The sequence below is a fragment of the Ochlerotatus camptorhynchus genome, unplaced genomic scaffold, assembly GCF_037179485.1.
Source record: "Ochlerotatus camptorhynchus isolate MF236.1 unplaced genomic scaffold, CSIRO-AGI_Acam_v1.1 ptg000157l, whole genome shotgun sequence".
Lineage (NCBI taxonomy): Eukaryota > Metazoa > Arthropoda > Insecta > Diptera > Culicidae > Ochlerotatus > Ochlerotatus camptorhynchus.
The window spans coordinates 326,483-347,978 of NW_027040647.1; the positions used below are offsets into that span (position 1 = coordinate 326,483).

Here is a 21,496-nt window from a genome sequence, read left to right on the forward strand (position 1 = left end):
GCAATATCCTTGGATTGACGACATTTCGGTTCCCTGAAACGATTTTCGACATTAGGTCTTAATGAGTTCGATTGCAATGCATTGCACAGTGGGCAAAAATTGACAAAACCGCGACTAAATTGAATATCTCGGCTGCCAAACGGTTTCAGTCAACATGTTGTACATATTCTCAAAGGAAAAACTCTACTGAATCGATTGATGGTGGTCTAATTGGCCGGAGATTTTTGTGTACCGAGATAGAGGGCCGGGATCAACCCGAGTTTCCGGTGAAGTATGAAATGCCACTATCTATCGACATAATTTTACACTTTATTTAACGTATATTACTGGAAATTGATAGTACAAAGTATACATGGTGTAAAGAAACCAAATATGCCCTCAGGGAAACTCTACTGACCTAAAGGATAATCCGGAACGACCGATAAAGTGGCCACTTTATAAAAATTATCTTAGAACCTTGTGATTTTTTCTGTGTTGTTCAGAATCAAGAGATCAGCTTTAGCTGGCTGGAAAACCTGTCACAGACACCAGTTCAACCCCTGTCCAGAGCAGACGAGCCGAGACTCTTGCGAGTGCCCAATCATTGAACCGAAGAATATGGGATTGTTCGGTCCGATTTGTTGATCCAGCTGCCTGCACGTCATTATCATCCTCCAAATGCTTTAAGCCTGTACTACCATTGGCCCTTTTCAGGGCCACCAAGATTTTCCAAAAGAGTTAAATTTCTGAACATGTCCCAACTAAAATTCATATCAAAAGGTTCTTTTAAGGGCTATCATAATCATACTCAGTGTTGGGAAAATATAAAAAAAAATCAAATCTCACCGACGCCCAAGATTACGCTTGATTTTCGTAGACAAAAATCAACCAGCAAACAACTGCGGTTGGTTTTGCAAGCTGTGATATCGCAGCTCGGAATATCAAGCTAACAATACTCACCAGTCACCAGCTGCAATTTTCAACACCCGAATGTAACCGAAACTTCCATAACGGCTGGCAGCAGTCACTTCGTGTCTTCCATCGGTGAAGAGTAAAAAGAGATAGCAAACTATACTTTCTCTTTCTAAGAAAACGATGTGCAATGGAATCATTTTTGTGTCGAGTCAACTCTCAGCTTGATTTTTGCATGTTGTGAATAGTCTCGCAATATCAAAGGAGCTTGTAAAATCAATATCAAGCATGATATTTTGTTCCAATATCACGCGTGATATTGCGAGCGCATGAGAGCGGAAAAATATCAATTGATTTCTGATTTTGCCAACACTGATCATAATAAAGAGTATAAACAGAGAGAACCCCGCTCAAACTCCTATTCCTACACAAAACACAAGCTCCTGCTGCAGTTGACAAATAATATTTGTTATATAAGACCACGTAAACCTACGTCAACATTGCGTACAACCCCATAGGGCTGTCCGTTGTAGTATTTTCACGTTCTCTTCAAAAAATAAAAGCAATAGGATAAAAACACTAGTAATTCGCTTCCCTATTTTAATCTTAATCTTTCTCCTCCTGAGTTCACTTTGAGAATCGTTCGAGAACGGTTGTGTCACAGACAAACAGACATAACACATTGAATATTTCTCATTGTAAAACATCGTCGCTAAAACATTACCGCCATCTGTTGAGTACACTGTGGTGGGTAGTACGCTGAACAGATGGCGGTAGTGTGTAAACGTCAAACGCACGGGAATTGACTATGCGCGCCACAGGTGGCAGTACTACCAACAATCAATACGAAACTAACGATTTTAAATTGGCTCACCACTTTAGTAGCCTATTGGTCCCAAGCAAACGATTAACGTACCCTATTCTAGTTGAAATTCTATTACTACACTATGTTTGTTTTGATTCGCTATGAAAGTTTGACAGATAACATCAGGGGTGTGTGGATTCATGCAGAACATGCAGGGGTGAGTGAAATAGTTTGGGACTGCTTGGGACCGTTGTTCTGGTACTGAGTGAGCCAAAAATAATAATGATTTTCTTCGGGACCCAGTGGTCTTAGAGTTACCTCTATGGTACTACCCACTGAGATACTTTCAAATAGACCGTTAATTGCTTGTTCGATGAACAACTTATGAGTGTTATGTCTGTTTGTCTGTGGTTGTGTGTTTGTGCTCCGCTGCGGGTTTTTATTCTATTTTATTTATTTTTTTTTGTTCGGGCTGTCTTTGTGCTGGCGTGGAGTTTTTTGGTGCTCGCATTTGATTAGTTTTATGCCCCGGGCGCGATGATTTGATTTGAAATGGTTTGTGGTAATGATTTTCCCTCTGTTGCTTAGGTGCCTGGTTTGCTCTCGCTTCCCTTTGTTGCCAGTGTGACTCGACCGCGCTGATCTATTGTTAGGTTTTCGCGATGTGCATTGCTTTTGTGCACAGAGTGATTTGGAAAAGAAAAGTGATATTTAGTTATTGTGTGGTGGGAATCACTGGAGGAGGAAATACTTAAAAATTACTAGAGGAAAATATGCGTGGAAGTATCGGAAATGCGCTCCCGAATATATGTATTTGGTGAGTACATTCCAGTTGAAGATTGTTCTTATACATTTCTCGATTGCATTTTCGTAGGGATGTGTCAGCTTTTAGCGTTTGATGGTCGGTTTGGTGTGGCTGGTGGCTCACCCGTGCCCTATCAGGTAGAGGAAAATGTCTACTATCTGATGGTTATGTTGGCATGCGTGGGCGGGATACCGGTTGCGCTGGATTGGGGTTGGATGCATTATTTGCGGGAGCGGATGCGTCCCTTCGAGGAAGTAATCGAGATTTATTTTCATCGTTTCCCATTTGCCAGAGGGATGACCTCGATCGCGTGAGGCATGTTCCTTGGTTTTACGGTTAGGTGCCTACGAATAATGTTAAGAAAATAAATGTCGCGATCGATCATGCAAGCTTGGCACTTGACCGATTAGTTTTTGATGTCTTATTAGGTGTGTCCTTAACACGATCATGAGGGCCGTGGATGAAGACTGACAGTAGTCACGGCGGGTCGAGTTTGATTGTGTGGTTTGTTGGTTTTAAAGCGGTTGTTTGACGCATAATCGAGGCGGTCCGGTGAAATACGAAGGAACAGTCGTTTTAAAACGCAATAGAGTTCGGTCGAGATAGCTTAAAATTGTACGCTGGTAAAAGCATCGCGTCAGTTGTAGTTTGCTTTGTGAAGTAAGGGGCACGGTAGCCAAAAAAAAAACAAAATGTGAAAGTTTTATGGATTCTGTTCCCGTCTTACGTAAGGACCAAATAGAACAACGAACGTCGCGTAAAAGTAGAATTTAATCGTAGGCAACATATCAAGACGACTGGCAACTCTTCAATTTTCTCGTACAACCGCTATGAGATAGGTACAGTCGCGTCATCTGCCGCTCAAAGGTAAATGCTTCGAACGAATTTAATAGCAAATATTACATCCTCAGAAAAAAAAGGTTTGTGTATTTGCTCATTTTTCTATGTATTTCTTCCACCTTCACTCAAGTGCAGCGCTGCTGTATCTGTCGCTTGGATTCTGGCAAAGCTGCCAGTCTTCTTGATATGATTCCAACAAACAATTCAAAGGCACAAATAAGCATACATATTGAATAAATGCTTTTTAACAGTGTACATTGCTGAATAAAAGAGGATGTCGAATTATGTGCTGAAAAACGCTCCTTGAGATCGATAGATGACCCTTTATTCCGCTGTTTGTTCTGATATTATTAATTTACTTATTAAAAGCTTTATAAACGTTGACTGTCTTCCTGATTCAGAATCAGAAGTTTGATCTAATAACAAACTGAATAAGTGTAATGTGCACAAACATTGACGCTTTATTTCGACTGTTTTCAATTGATTTAATAAAATGCTTTATTATGTTTCCTAGCTCCATTATTAGATTTCATTGCATTGCTTTAAAATATTGCTGTATAAAGGTGACTACAGTCAGCAAAATAGCTCTTATACCACTATCCGCCCCTGTTTTAATTGCATGCTTTGTAAATGCTTTATAAACGACGTATTAGATTCATTATTCCACAACACTGGTTAAATCTAACAACAAGACGAAATCAGTAGAGTAGTGGTTACCGTTTCCGCTTTACAAGTAGAAGGTCGGGAGTTCAATCCCAAGCTCAACCCTTTTTGACGTAGACTTCGTCTTACGGGAAGGTACTGGGGGTGAATCGAAAATCTAAAATTGCGACCGTCACGAAAAGGTGTAAGGTTTTTAACGCTTATAACTTTGTCATTCATAGATGAAACTTAAATCCAAATACACCAATAGGTAGGAAAAAAAACTCTCAAAATCAGTCACAATAAATGTTTCTCTAAATTTCCATACAAAAACCGTTGAAAAATGTACAAATAATAAGTTATAATTTTATCACTATTTTCATGAAATAAACGTTCTCCCCAAACCCAGTCGTCATAATCGAGTACTACTTGGTTGCACATCGTTCTGATTGAAACTGAAAAGTTATAAAACAGCGCTGTTGCCGTGGCTCAACTCATTTTCGCTTCGGACGGCGTGGGAGGAGGTAGCAGCAGTAGCAGTATGAAGGCAGCGGTTCCTGTCAACCGCAGCGTTCACAAGTTTGAACCCCGAACCTTGCGCGATGGAAACGAATAGATCACTGGTTGCTGGCAGCGAGCCCCGTCGCCTCGATGGCGCAAGCACTCCGAAGTAGATCAACCTCGCCTGAGTGATGAGATAATGATCACACGTACTACAAATACTTCTTGGGCTGTGTCCCAATTGCCGAGTTAAATTTAATTCGTGGTTAAAAGTGACATTTCGAAAGTTATTTTCGATGTTCGAAAATCCCGGCGATTTCAATCGATCGGTTTTTAAACAGAACTCGTCCACGGTTGCCAAAATTTAACTTCTAGTCGGTCAGAAATAACAACGGTCGGATAGCAGGATTAACCGATAACTTTCCATCCGTCACTTTTAACCACAATTTAAATCTAACTAGCCAATTAGGACACAGGCTTGGAAGCAACATAAGGGACCATCCATAAATAGCGTAGTATTTTTTGGCCATTTAACCCCCCTCCTCCTCCCCCCCCCCCCCACACACACACCTTAACAACAACCTAAAGAAATCATTCATGAACTTTGCGTACACTTTTTTCCAGGAAATTAGTGCAACAAGCTAAAATTAAATGAAAATTGTTTTTTTTCGTACATTTCTGACTGCCCCAGAGAGCAAAAAAATTTAAATTTGAGAGAGAAAATTCTCTCTCACGACCTCCATCTCTCAACATGCCATGTATTTTGATGACACTCGATTTGTGATTTCCCTCTCACAGATTACAAAATATAGTACTTGACACTAATAAACATGTCTGGTACCTCTATATAAATATGCATTTAGATTAACATCCATATACATATTTTGTACAAAAGCTACTTTATGTCCCATCCTATTCAAACAAAACGGTGGGAAATCCTTTCAGGGCGGGGCTTATAAAGTATTTTTTGGGAAAATTATGTTAAAAAGGAGGGACTTCGGATGTTAATCTAAATGCATATTAAGAGGTACCAGACATGTTTTGCATTGCACTGCCCTCTATGAACAAATAACGGAAAACCGATTATGCGTAGCTTCCGATAGATGTCACCGCAAACAACAGCAGTGACATCTAATGGAAAATGAATGCATTAATTAATGAATTATTTTTTTTAGAATTCTGAAAGTAAATCGCTGTGGAAACCTTATTTCTGATCAATCTCATTACCACACAAAAATTTCAAGAGCACATATATCAGCTCTCACAAAACTTATAACAATGAAACTGGAACTTCTGGTTTGCTGCAGTGCAGAACTCAAGGAGTTCCAATTTCATGAGAGATGTCACTACAGCGCACAGTGGGCAAAAAATGACAAAACCGCGACTAAATTGAATATCTCGGCTGCCAAACGGTTTCATTTCAACGGTCAACATGTTATACATATTCTCAAAGGAAAAACTCTCCTGAATCGATTGGTGGTGGTCTTATTGGCCAGAGACTTTTGCGTACCGAGATAGAGGGCCGGGATCAACCCGAGTTCCCGGTAATGTAGGAAATGCCACTATCTATCGACATAATTTTAGACTTTACTTAACGTATATTACTGAAAATTGATAGTAGTAAGTACACAGACAAACAGACGTAACTCTTTGAAAAAGTTTGTCTTGAAAACATAGTATCTCAAAACATAGGACCTCAGTAACGACACCTCGCGGGCTTCTCTCGGAAAACAAGCTTGCTCTCTTACTCGCAAACAATATTGCATAAAAGTTCTATAGAATGTATAGAAACGTCACAGTAATGCGATGCCAGCGCTGTGGCGAGTAGTTCGCGGAGCTGATAATATTCAAATCAACCGGTAAATGCGTGAACGAAGATACACAATGAAGTGTTACATCTGTTTGTCTGTGCTAAGTATATATGGTGTAAAGACACCATATGTGCCCTCAGGAAAACTCTACTGGCCTAAAGGAGGATCCGGAACGACTGATTTTTGACCACTGTGCAGAGTCTAAGAATTGAGCTCTAGAAATCTTGAAGTGATAGGGAATATCAGCCATCATAAGGAGATTGTTGGACGCTTGAAGAAATCACCTGAAGAAAGCCCTACCTTCATATGCTTCATATCTGATTGAAATTTAGAAACCAAATGGAATTGAATATGTATTCGCATTTTTATGAAGTCCTGAATTCAACCAAGTTTTACTAAGCAGGAAATCCAAAATATCTACAAACGCCGAAATTATAGGTTACTTCTACTTATTTAAAATCAATATCTAGAAAAATGCACGAGAATTTCACTTAACAGCTTAACGTAGTCTACGTCAACCATACGGTCGTGTCTTCTACACAACCCCACCATTTTTTTATTTGTGTTACGATAATCACCGATCACATCACTCACGACAACAAATTCATTGATTTAGTTTGATAAATAACCCAGCGTCCTTTCCTTGGAAATTGGAGAGATGAAGAGGTAGAATTGGTCTTATGTAAAACAACGATGAATGAATTCGACAGTGAGCATGCATAAGGGCGTAAACGCGATGATCGATTCTCTTCGTCGATTTTCTCGTTTGTTAATAACTCGCTAGAATTAACGTTTTGTGGTGCGTTTGCTGTTGCTTTTGATAGACAATACAACCTGTTACAACTCTGCATTGAACAAATTCTAGAAAATTGTTTCGTTTAGCTATAGCAATGCAAAGAGAAAATCGATGAAGATAATCGGTCATCGCGTATACGCCCTTATGCATGCTCACTGCATAATGTTAATGCATGAATAATTCGACAGTGAGCATGCATAAGGGCGAATACGCGATGATCGATTCTCTACATCGATTTTCTCTTTGCGTTGCTACAGCTAAGCGAAACAATTTTCTAGAATTTGTTCAATTCAAAGTTGTAACAGGTTATATTGGCTATCAAAAGCAACAGCAAACGCACCGAGAAACGTCAAATCTAGCGAGTTATTAACAAAAGAGAAAATCGACGAAGAGAATCGATCATCGCGTATAGGCCCTTATCACAGAACAGAAGGGGAAGTGCAAACAAATCGGTGAATCAAAAAGTGCTCGTTTTTCTGCTCAACGAGCGATGTGATGTGGTAGCGTTCCACATGGGCTTTCTATGTGCACTCACACTATCATAGCATGCTGCCTATCTTAACTGCAGGCCGAAGATGCCTTCTACCGCTAGGTGCGCTAGTGTTCGCAAATGACCAGTGGAGCCACTTTCTGATTCGAAGTTCCACTCCTGTGCCCTTATGCATGCTCACTGTCGAATTAATGATTCCCACTGCACCTTGGGAAGATAGGGAGTGCTGATAGGTATTCAGTTTCAAGCAAGCTTTTATTGAATATTGAGCAGCCCATATAATGTATTCTAGAATGGCTCAGATGGCAAGGCAAGCGGCTGGTGATCTTGAAGGTACATGGTTCGAAACCCATGCAACGGACATGTATATGTTTGTGAAATTAATTCTAGATATGTGTGGTGCGTGCTTCGTCAGAAATAATGAAAACAATCATAAATGAGAAAAGACAACTATGTCTGTCGGTCGCTACCGTTCTTTTTTTTCGGGGTTATATTCTTGCAGTTGAATAATCGTTTAATAAATGTATAAAAGTGTCTAATTTAAACTTTACTTCACATGACATCATCGCTGTTTAAGGAAGCAAAAATGTCCAATAAACGCCAATAATAAAAAAATTGATCGAATAAGTTACAACTCATGGAAGTCAAATAAAAGCTTCTCGTAATACCTTAACCAACACCATGTTGTAGTTGAATAAATTCTCCAGATGTGTGTGAACAAAGCCTGAACAGAAGTTATTATTAAAAATTGCACAAGTATTATTAAGCATGCAGTTGAATAAAATCGTCAAGAAGTCGTTTCTTCAAAAGGCGATTGTTTGTTGGGTAATATCTGAGACAGCAGCTGGATCTTGAATTTGGTTCAGTGACACGTTCGAAGTCTTCGCTCAAAACTTTACAGGTTTTTATTGATTGAGAGTTCTTGTCAGAATCCTTCTAAAATAAATTTGACATTCTCTCTGGAAGTCCCTTGAAAATGTCTTACAGTTCAAAAATTCTCTGTAGAACACTTTTAAAAAATGGTAAAATTCGTCCTTAGATTCTCTTCGAATTTCAAACTCTTTCTAAGAATTCACTGGAGCTTCAATTTTTTTTAATTTGCTTGAAATTCTCCGTAGCGTTCCCATGCAATTCACCTCAGATTCTCGACCAACAACTGACAATAGCTTTTATAAGCAAAACTTGTAATCCAACACCATCGGGTAGGGTAAATTCCCCCGCCGAGAATTTTCTTCAAACTTTGCTCAGAATTATCTATGAGTTCTTCTCTAAATTCTCCTGGAAATTGCATGGAATTCTCTAGAAATTCTATTCGGCTTGCGCCGGAAATGCCTCGGAATTTCCGCAGAATTATACCCTAAAAATTCGCTTGGGAGTTCTAGTAAAAACTCTCTTATGGCGGTAAGCTCCAACTCGGATTAACTTTTATTCCGGCCCTGTTTGGATGATCTGCAAAGTGTTTGCTAAGAATCGTGAGCATGAGCATGATCATTGAGCATTGACGACCATACATTTCAGTAGTTGCTACTCCGTGATTGACCAGATTTAGAGAAATTTGCACAAAGAACCATATGAATGGGGCTTGGGACTAGCAATCCATTCTCAGTGTACAAAATCCGGAGAATCCATATTTTTGAGGTCAATAATGGCGCCAGCCACGTCCTTACGGTCATCGGGGAGGGAAAGGATTATTATTTCAACAACCGTTGCTACTAGAGACCGAGTATACTTCTGCATCTCCACGGTTGTCACGGTAAGGACGTTTTTGTTAGTGGGAAGGGTAAATTAGATCTGGATTCACATTGGAAAGTGATGCGATCTTTTAAAACTTGCTAAGCAAATGACGTGACCCTATCAACTCAGTAATGTAAAGAGGCTTGGGTTTTGACCCACGATCTTCTGCTCAGTAAGCAAAAACGGTCGCTCTAAGGCCACCGTTCCCCTTACATCACAACAAGCTACGACCGACGATCGTTCATTATCGGTTACAAGAAGCTATTACAATAAAATGAAATCATCCAAAGTAGTTAACAATGTCTTCCGAACCGATTCAGGCGTACTACACATTTTTCTAAATATACTTTTTTTTAATTTTCTGAATCGTTCCTTCAATTTATGTTATTAACGATTTTCTACAATAGAGGTCTGGATATATTAACTTAGTAATGTAATGAGGCTTGGGTTTTAACCCATGATCTACTACTCATTATGCAAAAACAGTTGCTCTATAACCACTGATTGATGTTGAACTAAATTTAAACTAAATTAATCCTAAATGAACTTAAACCTACTTAACCTAAATGAACTAACTAAATCCTGAATCTAAACTTAAAGTTAAATCATAATTCTATAAATTGAAACGAATCTAAAACTAAAACGGTATCACCCTAATCCTAAACCAGAGATGATAAGAGAAGAGAGATGGAAACTGCGCGCATGCGCTACACACTGATGCCCACTTGTAGTGGTCACTAAGTACATTGTAAATAGGTAGGATAGAGGAGACAATTGTAAATATATGAGAGTACAAAATATACCGTCGGAAGCGATACATCCCTTTTTTCTGTCCTGTTGTCCGGTCGTGGAAGAAAAGGAAACAAGTGCAGTATTGCATTCAATTAAGAATTTCGTTGTTCATCCGAAAGTGCGCGAGTGAAGTGCAACTGTGTTTTAAGCACAGCTTACAGTAAATATATCTCCGATATCCCCCGAAAGAGATTAGTGCAATACAAGTGCATAAGGCACGACTTGTGGAAACACTGATTCGACATACATCGACCCATCTACGTTGGTGTTTTCATCACAACAATCTTCTGGGCCGTCGATATTTCACGACGGTGGAAAATCCTTCGAAAAGGAACGGGTAAGCCCCATCAACCACCGTGCCCCTCACATTACCACAATCTACGATCGACTCAAGAACAAGTTATTCAAATGAAGCGACGTCTCTGAAAGCAGCCAACACTGTCTTCCAAACTGGATCACGCATACACCCTTTCCGAAATTCATGGTTTGAACTTTTCAACTTTTGGTTATTAACTGCGCTTTATGCTCTCGGAACCCAACGATGGTAGTTTATTCTGTTGTGGGAGAGCTGGGGATTAAACCCATGATATTCTGCTCATTAAGCAAAACCGATCCCTCCAGGGTTATCGAGCATCTCAAAACCACAACACTCCACGACAAAATATGATTAAGTTTTCACTTGGTATATAATGAACAACAGAGATACGCGATAATTCATATAGTTTCAGCGGCTGATGGTTAATTTTAAATATACTAACGGTACTGCCTACGGCAACTACGACAGCGATTCCGACCGCGACTACGACGGCGAGTACGACGGCGCCTACGACGACGACAACAGCGAATTTGTAACTTACCATTTGTCTAGGATATAACACCTTTGCCTTGGCACCTCCACGATTTTTTTCAATAGAGGCCTGGATAGATCAACTCAGTAAAATAACGAGGCTTGGGCACGAATACACCCTTTCCGAAATTTCAAACTCAACATACGCATCTAATCGCAACAACCGAACTACACACGTCACGTGAAACAAAGTGTTTGCTAAGAATCGTGTTGATTAACTCTAATGTCGACATTAAAGCAGCCTGACAGTTTTGATCGGGATTTAATCAGAGGATAATGCGTTGGAGGCGAACCAGCCTCAGGGTGAAAGACTCCTTAATAAAGATAAATCAATCAATCAATCAGAGGATAATACCAGTTGGAGCTTACCACCATTAGAGATTTTCCTAAAGCTCCCTAGAAAATATCTTCTTGTACTGTCTTGTACTTAGGCATGCAAAATCATTTACATTCATTTCGTGCATTCATTTACATTCAATTGCCTCTAACTTTTTCATCAATAGAATTCCGCAAAATGATGTATAGAACTTTTGTAAGTTTTGTTATTAGCTACAAGTTTTGTTAAAATTTCAAATCCATATCTCTTATGCATGATGAACCAGAGCGAACTGAAGCCAATACTGTTTTTCAGTGAATGTATTTTACATTCACTGAAAACAGTAACAAGTTCTGTCCGCTCTAATTCGCGATGCATAAGAGATAAAGATTTGAGTTATAAACAAGTTGTAACTAATAACAAAACCTACTAAAGCTCTGTCTATATATCATTTTGCGGAATGCTGTTGATAAAAAAATGTTAGAGGCAAATGAATGTAAATGAATGCATGAAATGAATGTAAATGATTTTCCATGCCTGCTTGTACTAATACTCGACTTAGTACAAGACACTGAAGAAGTCTGACCATTGTAGACGAAATACGCGTATCTGTCAAGGATAAGCAAAGATGGTAGTAGAGTTAAATGGAAATTACTAATCCTTCTCTCTTTCTCTTTATACAGGTATTCCACTAAGACGCCCGCATTCATCAGGATACACCTTGTAATTAAGTTGTTCAATTACCCCGTAACGTGGGTAGATCACCTTTTCGTGGTACGTTACGGGATGTAAGATCTACCACCGATTCCTAGTCCTAACTTCTTCAAACTAGGGGAACAGGATTTTTCAGTAATCAAAGGAACACATCTTAGTCCTTGTTACTTTTTATGCCTTGTTGATAGTGATAAGTCCTCGGGTTGCCTGGACCGAGGATGATCTTGAAACAAGGAAAAAATGAGTTAGTTAGTCTTCACCTATGTGATTCCTAATCTTCTAATCGTTGTTCCCTAGTTTGAAGTGGTTAAGACTAGGGTTCTGATGCATGGTCATTATCGGTGTCATAGCTTGTTTTTGTTGTTAAGGAATCCAATTTTGACTGACAAAGGGGCGCGCCTTTGGAGGGTGTTCCAACTCCGAAGGGTATAAATAGCGGAACCTTTCAGTTAGAATCGATTCCTTGCGATGAAGGCAAGAATGACAACTGTATCAAAACCGAATACTTCATCATTTCTCAATAGTGATGGAGTAATACGACATGCACTAAACTAAGGACACGGGATATACTACAATAGATCAAATTACTGGTCGCAGTGGTGTTATGTCCCGAACAGAGGAAAAAAAAAAAAAAAAGTTGTTCAAAACTAGCCAAGTCAGTCATACTTATTAATTAATTTCCTGATTTTCCAGGTGTTTCCAGGTAGTCGACACCCTGCGTATGTAATATTTTTAACACACAGAAGGGACAAAATTTCCCATCTATTTTGTTGATTCGAATAAAAACATCATTTTTTTTAGATAAAAGTAAGATTTATTTATTTTCCGTCAGCGTTCAAGTTGAAGTTTGACCGGACAATCGTAGAATATGCTGGTTACAGTTTAAATCTACTTTCCTCGCAAAAAAAAACAATAAGGTGACTAACCAATATGTTTTGCACTTCAATTTTCAAAACAGAAAAACTACCCCCATTTGGTTATAATTTCCATAATCTACACATTTTTTTTTAAATTTTAGTCATACAAATCCAAATCGGTTAGCAAAAGTATCACAGACAATTACAAACATGTGTGCATGCCTCAACGGTGCAGCAATAAAGTTAATATTACTTCTTTTTTTTTTTTGTAAAATGTTTGTTCACACGCACAATGTTGTTCTATTTTTTTTTGTATTACCTCTTTGAACTACTACTGCACTTTAACAATGAGGAGGTAAGGGGTGCTTAATAATCGAATTGATTGTATGTCTATTTTTAGTATATGTGTATGGGTGTGTTAATGAGATCCCAATAGACACTCGATCGTTTCACACGATGCATTCACTTTAGTTGGTTCTCCTACACAGAATATTATCCTAGTGGTTGTTGTTGGCAGGATAAGGGATCGGTAAATTTCAAACCATGATTTTGTAATTTTCTAAAAATTAGAAATGTTACACTTTAGTGGAAAATGTTTTAAAAAAATAAACTCTTTTCAAATAACTTAAGGAAAACATATTGCACAAAACAACAGAACTGATTTTTTGACGGGAATGAGCAAAAGTCGGTTTTTTTTCTTAACTAAACACATTCTTGGTAACGAAATGCAACATTTTACAACGCCCTGCTTATTGACTTTTTGAATCCGACTGTGGTTGTCCGATTTTCCACGTAACCTTGGCGTTTTCTCTCCTGCGAGCTTGACTGTAGTTATTGTTATTGTTGACCCTTTTGCGATTATTATTATTATTATTTTGGTGATGATGATGATGATGATGCACGGTGATAAAGTCGTCCTTATCAGCCTTTTCGTCTTCGTCGTCGCCGTTTGTCGGTGTGGTTGTACCGGTTTCAACAGTACCCATTTCTGTTGCAGTGACATTGCTGTTGTTAGCGGGAGCAGCCGAGTTGCCTCCCATCATCTGTTCCCGGGTAATGAAGCTCGTGTCGGCCGTTGAATATTTTCCGAAATTGTACATCCCTCGACGGTTGTTTTTCTGCGGGGTGGATGGAGTCGACGAATCGGGGTCTTGAATTGTGACCGACTTTCTCTTGGGACTATGAGTGGCTTTCATTTTCTGAGCTCCCTCGTAGTATCGGATCAGTTCGTAGTTTTCGTTGCCCTCCTCGTCGAAATAGACGGGTTTTCTGAACCGATAGTTCACTTCGTCGTTGTAGTACGAATGGAATATAGGCTCGTGGGAGTAGTCTGCTAAGGCATGATATGCATGCGACAGAAGGTTGGGGAATCGGTTGATCCAGTATTGTGTAAATTTGTGCGGAATGGCCCCGAGAGCTTGCTGCACTTCAGGGGTTAGTTCGTGGTAATGATGTTTCTTGTTCCGCAGCGCTCGCATAAGATCCCGCACGCTAAAGCCTTGATAGCCACGGTACTTTCGCAGGTCATTGGTGATTTCCTGATCCAAATGTAAGCTCCAATCGTCTCGTACAACGAATCGGGCGTTACGCTCCAACGTTCGTAAGGGATCCGAAAAGACATCCGACTTCTCAACCCGATCGCTTACGTCCTGCAAGAAGGATAGAATCCATTCGTTACTCCAGAACAGTGGATGATTCCGGACCGCCACTGCCGGCGGTCGTTTCGATTGATCAGCAGCGATCATATCGCTAATTAGTTCTTCAGCCAGCGACGACAAGTTGTTCGGTTTTCCTTCTTTGTGGAGAGTACGTAGATCGTACTCGCCGGATAGGATATTCGCTTGCCGTTTCAAATTGTCCCCGAACGGGTGGTAACCCTTGGAGATGACATAGTGGAATACACAACCAAGCGAGAAAATATCCACTGAAGTTGTGGTCCGATGACCACGTTGCATTTCCGGTGCAATCCAACCGTCGGTCCCCGTGACTCCGGATCTTCGTGAAAAGCTTGCCTTGCCGTAGTTCAGTTTCTTGCACAGCCCAAAGTCAGATAGCATCGCTCGCACCCGTTTCTTGTTATCCGGTAGTGAGAGTAGAATATTCTGCGGCTTAATATCTCTATGCACAATATTCAACGAGTGCAAATGTATCAGCCCATTCGTTGCCTGCTGGAGCACTTCCAATACAGATATCTGCTTCTGAAGCGTTTCGACAGATTTTACATCTACATAGTCCTGCAAAGTAGCGGCACACAACTCCACGGCAATGTACCGAAACTGTCGATCTTGCTCGGTACAAAAATACCTCACCACATTCTCGTGGGCATCACTTTCTCTGAGCAATGCCACCTCCCTGTCTGCCAGCGTAAAACACCCCGGCAAAATCCTCTTCACTGCCACCTCCCTCTTTTCGAACGTCCCCCTAAACACAAACGTTCCCTCGCACCCCTTCCCCAACACATTTTGCGTGTTAAAATTAATCTTCCCCACCCGTATTTCCCCATCACCGAAATCAATCGGTTCCACATAATTGCTACCACTGCTTCGGTTCGAATTGGTCTGTGACCCGTTCTGACTTTGCTCTTGCAGTGCCTTCATTTGTAGGTGGAAATACCAGAACCCAAACACGACCACCCCAAACAACGCAACGAACATCATTGTCGGTAACTTGTTCGGCTGTGCCTCCAACCACGCCTTCACATCTAGATAGAACCTCCCGATCAAGCCCTTCAAGCTAGTATCATCCCTTCTGATCGTCTCGTTCATCCGTGTTTCGTTATCATCCGTTTGAACTCCGATCGTTTTCATTTTGTCTTCCACCTTTGGCAATCCATTGAACTCCAGCAGCACCGTCGACAGCTGGCCATCCTTGTAAAACCGACCCGGCGAACCGGGAGAAATGTCCAATTTAAGACTTTCATCCGTCTTCGGTGGCTGGTAGTGGCCTAAAATGATGATGTTATTGTTCTGAATGCGTCCTGTGTCCGACGCTATCAGCTCATGTCCCGGTGGTTCGCCGTCAGCTTCGCTTTTTCTAGGACCACCCAGTAGATTAACCGTCGGTTCCGATGGCAGTGTGACTGTGTTCTTATCCACCAACGAAGGAATCGCGTAAATACTGTTGGATGTCTCGCCCACGTATACGGTGGAGCTGCAAAATGAAGTCGAAATGTTAGACATGCTGCAACCAAGCTACTGGATTTGCATCGCTTACCGTAGATTTAGATCGGCTAGACTGCCCTCTACCGCTGCTCGATCGTTGGCTTCCCGCAGCACTTCGTCCGAAACCGTCTGGAATGGTACGCTTAGGAGACCCTCGGGACCGAGGAGGAACACCGCGACCACCGGAGTGGAGAGGTCCTTCTGCCACAGCGGAGTGCCCTTCTTCTGTTCGAAGGTAGCCGTCAGTCCGGATGAACTGCTGGTGAGGTGCAGGAATTCTGTAAAATGTTGGAAAGAGTCGATTTAGTCAAATGAGCTATCGCTTTCTACTTTATTATGAACACCCAGTCCGGTATAAACCCATTCCTTATAATAACACCCTAATTGCGCGACTATTGTATTCTTTCGCTTTATTCATACAAATGGGGGATATAACGTCTTCGTCACTTTATATTCCTATAAAAGTCGTGCACAAGTTCTTTATTTCCCCCACTATGACGATAATAGAAGCAGAGAGTGACGAAGACGTAAACCACCCAAGGAAGGTATGTGCCACTTTCGGTTGAGTGAAATATTCAGAGATCGATATGACGATGAAACTTTAATCGTGGGGATGATAACAGTTGTTCCGTTTGCGTTGGTTGGCAAAACGTTTTCATTTCTCATCATCATAAAGCTTTAAAAATAAACGCAACTCGCATAGCAAATGACCATGAGGAGAGCTTTAGAAGCTCTTCAATCCGGTAATTATTTTTTTAATTAATTCGATAAATTTAGGCCATATATACAAACGTCTTTTGTTCTAATGCACTAAATTAATTTTTGTATCTCAAAATAATGGAAAACCTTCTGGGCGGGAAAGGATTAAAACCATCATTGTGGCCACATTGGCCCTATTAATGTTAATAAACAAATAATAATAACTTTAAATTTGAGAACAGGCCACTTCAAAATGGTGGAAAAGAAATCTCTTATCCGATGCTGAATTGTAATCCGACGGGTAACATACAATTCCGCAGATGGAACTTCAACAAAAATAAAACTATCGACTGTCATTTGACCTAGTCCCTGATCATGGCGAAAAGAAGCAAATACCCAGGATGGAAATGTTTCACTTTGGCCCTATACTACTCGAGTCTAGAGTGAATGGATGAGTGTTGCTGCAGCTAGCAATGCCCCATCCGGTAAAAACTAGATGCAATTGATATCAACGCTGAGATGAGTCTTAATTGTGTCATGAGAGAACAAAGTTAAAGTATCATATGTATCATACCGTAAAGAGTTCTAATTCTGCTCAGTTTATAAAAATTCCAAAAAACTATAAATTGAAGATAATTTTAAGTGATTGGAAAATGTAGATAGGTATAATTCACTAGCGGACTACACTCGAGAGTAGTACTGTGACGATATCGATAAGTCCGATATTATCGATAAATATCGGGTATAAATTATCGATATGATAACCGATATTTAAGAATGCGATATCAACGATAATCGAAATTCGATATCGGCTAGATGTTAATAATCATCAACATGGTTCTATCTCTAGTCGAAGGATCTGGTAACGAAGAATTTGTTCGTGGCGAGCCGTTGAGAAAGATCTCTACCGCTTATTTGACATAGAGTTATCACTAGGGAATGGTTCAACGCAATAATAACCGAAGTGGACAGCTCACTTCGTACATAAACGTAGTTACGCAAGGAGTGGTATCGAACTAATTACATATGTTATTTTACGGTACTCATCTTACGTAGGACAAGTAAGAAGAGTATATTTCCATATTTGTTCCTGGTGGCTCTGAAACTTCTGTCAAATATTACAACCTCGGTCCCTTGAGAGCGTTTGGTTTCGAAAACACGGCGAATACTGAGCGATGTAGGCTCGAAGAGTGGATAGAATATTTTTGTTTGTGTAATGTCGATGTTTTTGATATTCCAAATGCATTATGAAGTTGTAAGAGGATGAAATATGTTTAATGTATTTTCCATTGAATATTGGATATCGGATCCGATATCGATACTCAAAATCCGATATCGAAATTATATCGATATTTTCAGAGACCGATATCGATATTATCGATAAATACGACCTCATCACAGCACTACTCGAGAGCGCTCTCAAGTGTACCTTCAGTGAAAACACATAGTGTGGCTTTACGGTGCGAATATTTAGAATTTTGATAGGGAGAATAACAGCACTAAACTAAATGTTTTAAGATGGGAAAACTAAAAATTCAATTTGATTTAACGTAGGCATTCTATATTAAAAAGCGACGAAAAAGTCCCAACAGAGTGATCCATCCCTGCTTGCGGGAGAAATAAGAATTTAGAAAAAAATCACAATACACATTAGGTGCTGCGCAGTATTATGGTACTTCATGGTAATCAAATTTCAGTATTTAAGCTGTAGTAGAAGCACTGCAACTGTTGGACAGTGCTCCACGTGTAGTAAGCATAAAGCTGCTCCCGCTGCCGAAGCACCTATGCAAATAAAATCATTTGCACTGACTAAGGTTAAGACAGCGGTTCTCAAACTTTTTTCAATTGCGACCCACCGAGAGCAATTATGTAAGCTCCCGACCCACCAATATTGCATGTACACGGTCGATCAAACCGCCTCAATTTCGTCAAAAGACAAATTCTACCAGGATGTATCCACGTGTTTGCCTGATTTGCTGACAGTTTTGGGTACTGTAACTGGAACAAAATGAAAATAACCCTCAAATATTATTGCAGATTTGAAAAGTGTGATAAATTTTCAAATACAATTGACCAAGAGTTTATGATTTGAGCAGCAAAAAAAATATGTGGTCAGCGACTATGTTGCGTGACGATACAACGTTTTGCACTTCTCAACAACTACTCACTGAGCTACTCAACTCAGAGATATTGATCAATTTTTTTAGGAAAGTTAACGCACTTTCCAAATCTGCAATATTATTTGAGAGTTATTTAGTATTTTTCAGTTACAGCACTAAAACTGTCAAAAACAGGCAAACACCATTCACAGCAAAAAAATAATTTTAATATCACATCAAAGTGGATACACTTCAATCGTGCCGAAAATATGGCGTAATATCGCTTGCCAAAAAGGACAAAATTATCATTAATACAGTGCATGAACGGACATTACGTTGCTTTTACTACATTTGTTTATTAGTGTGGCCATAAAAAATACATGAGATCTTCGACATGATTGAAGTGCATCGTCTTGGATGTGATATTAAAATTTATTTTTTGCTGTGTTGTAACGTCTCGAAGAATGTGTCGAAAGTGGATTTACTCAAAAGTGAGTTTAATTTTTCGGGTTTTTTCAGGAAAAACTTCTCGAATATCATTTCACTTAGTCTATAAGTATACTGCCGGTGGAAGCATAACTGTCCCATGTGACATTTTGACTTTTTTGAGGTTATGATGCTTAACGTTATAAATCAATACACTTTTGTTTTTAAATATTATCTTGAAACATGCTGTTTATTCTAGAAAAATAAAAAAAATAATGTGAGGTCGTTTTGTCCCATTGCAAAAATGGACATATATCTGCCCCAGTACTCCAATTTTTAATATGTACAAGAAATTCTTTAAAAGTTATAGTCTGTTATCCAAATAATACATTGTAAACATATTTCAAGATCCAAACGATTACCCTAATGGTAAAATTAATCTTTGAATTATTTGGATGATAGGGGAAATGACGGCTTCGGCATGACAGACTATTTTCGGCAACCAAAATTGAAACACTATTTTCACTGGATTTTCTTACGAAAACACTTCGCTGAATGCATGTTTTTACCACTGAGAAAAAGCAATCTAGCAAGGTTTTCTTGAAATGCAACACACGCACTGCAAATTGTAGCTGATTTCGAGTTGCCGATAATAGAACAGCAGATTTACATGCAATTCAAATGGAACGGTTGCCGAAGAAAAACTGGTTGCCGACAATACTCGCTCTCACTAGAGAAGATTGGAGCTTTGTAAAAGCGTTTCAAAACAGTTTTTAACAATTCTTTCGACTGAAATTGTAGAGCAGCTGGCAGCAAAAGATTGTAAACAAACCAATACTGCATATGTGTGCGTTCCTTAGAGAAAAAGGCTATAGAAAGAAGGTTGCTGCTTAGGTTGCCGAGAATACGTAAATTCCCCTACCTCAATAACGTCGTAAACATATTAACACTTTTTTTTTGAAAATTTAAGCTATCATTCTCAGTTTTGTTGCTATTTACAAACAAAAAAATTATATAATGTACTAATGAACTTGCAGCGCCTTGCCCTTTTGTACCTTTTCGTGACACATATGATAATTTGGTACTGAAAAACTATAGAGTAAAATGATGATTTTTTTTAAATAAAAGAAATGCATACAACGGTTAACCTTAAATAACTATCATTCCGATGCATGTTGCTTGGACGGAAGACCAACTAAAAATGATGACCGGAGAACTTCGAGATTTGGGCGTTATTGCTATTGTAAACAAATATGTCAATCGCTGATTTCTTGCGAATAAAAGCTCAATCTAGCGAACAAACTATTCCAAATGACAGAGGAATCATTCATCTACATGAGTGTGTTGTTAGTTTTCTAGGCTGAGTTTTTATTCGCGAGAAATCGGTGATTGAAGTGTTTGTTTACAAAAGCAATTACGCCCAAATCTCAAATCACTCCGGATGTTTCGTCTTCTCCAATAACAGGTACGACAACTGCCAACAGAGAGGCCTTCCTATAGCTTCCTATCTACTTCAATTCAACGAGGAGACATTTACCAGAGTACGTTAGCTTCAGTAGAGAACGTATCGTTGGCGATCAGCTGGAGTTGTTTCTTGGAAAACAGTTTGCAATATTTAAGGTCCTCACTGTTGATGTTGCTTGCGTATCCTAGCTCATATCGTCCTTTTTGAGAAAAACAATTTTCTCATGATGTCCACGTACGGGCGAGGCTTGAATAAGTTCAACGTGTACTGTACGTGTAACGTGTACATGCAGACTCTGGAAATGATCGTGCGTATGCGCCAACAGGAGCAATTGTCTCGTTAAAAACTAATAGCTATCACTACCATTGGAACCACCGTACTGCTTTAAATTTTCTATGGCAGACGTTTCCGGCCTACATTCAAATCAGTGTCAACATTTCAAAGGGGCGTATTTGCTTTTGTAAACATTGGCTGCTGTAGCCGTCGATATCTCGCAAGTAAATGCTCACCCATCCAAATTAGCAATGCTAGCTGGTAGATGAAACATTCCTCTGCCTGTGTCTCTGTGGTGTCATTAACTTTCATGAGTAAGCTTTTTTCCATGAGAAATCGACGACTATATCCATTGTTTACAAATGTAATTACGCCCCTTTGAAATGTTGGCACTAAAATCAACAATTTTAAAGAAAAAACTCCAACCGTCACTCACGAAGTGTCAAACATAACAACAGTAGCAACTGAAAAGTTGTTCACAGTGGGACGTACATTTTTCAACTCGTCAGAGAAATTCGCAGCATAAGTGTCA

General features: G+C 39.6%; 1 protein-coding gene across 1 annotated transcript in view; it reads right to left on the minus strand.

The window, feature by feature from the left end:
* Positions 1-12,819: 12,819 nt before the first annotated feature.
* Positions 12,820-21,496, minus strand: part of Ire1 (serine/threonine-protein kinase/endoribonuclease Ire1) — a 28,678-nt gene continuing 20,001 nt past the window's right edge. The window contains exons 3-4 of the mRNA XM_065222098.1: positions 16,055-16,280; positions 12,820-15,991 (exon numbers count right to left, since the gene is read on the minus strand). Of these exons, the coding sequence (XP_065078170.1) occupies positions 13,591-15,991; positions 16,055-16,280 (2,627 nt within the window). The 3' untranslated portion in view covers positions 12,820-13,590. The remainder of the gene's footprint in view (positions 15,992-16,054; positions 16,281-21,496) is intronic.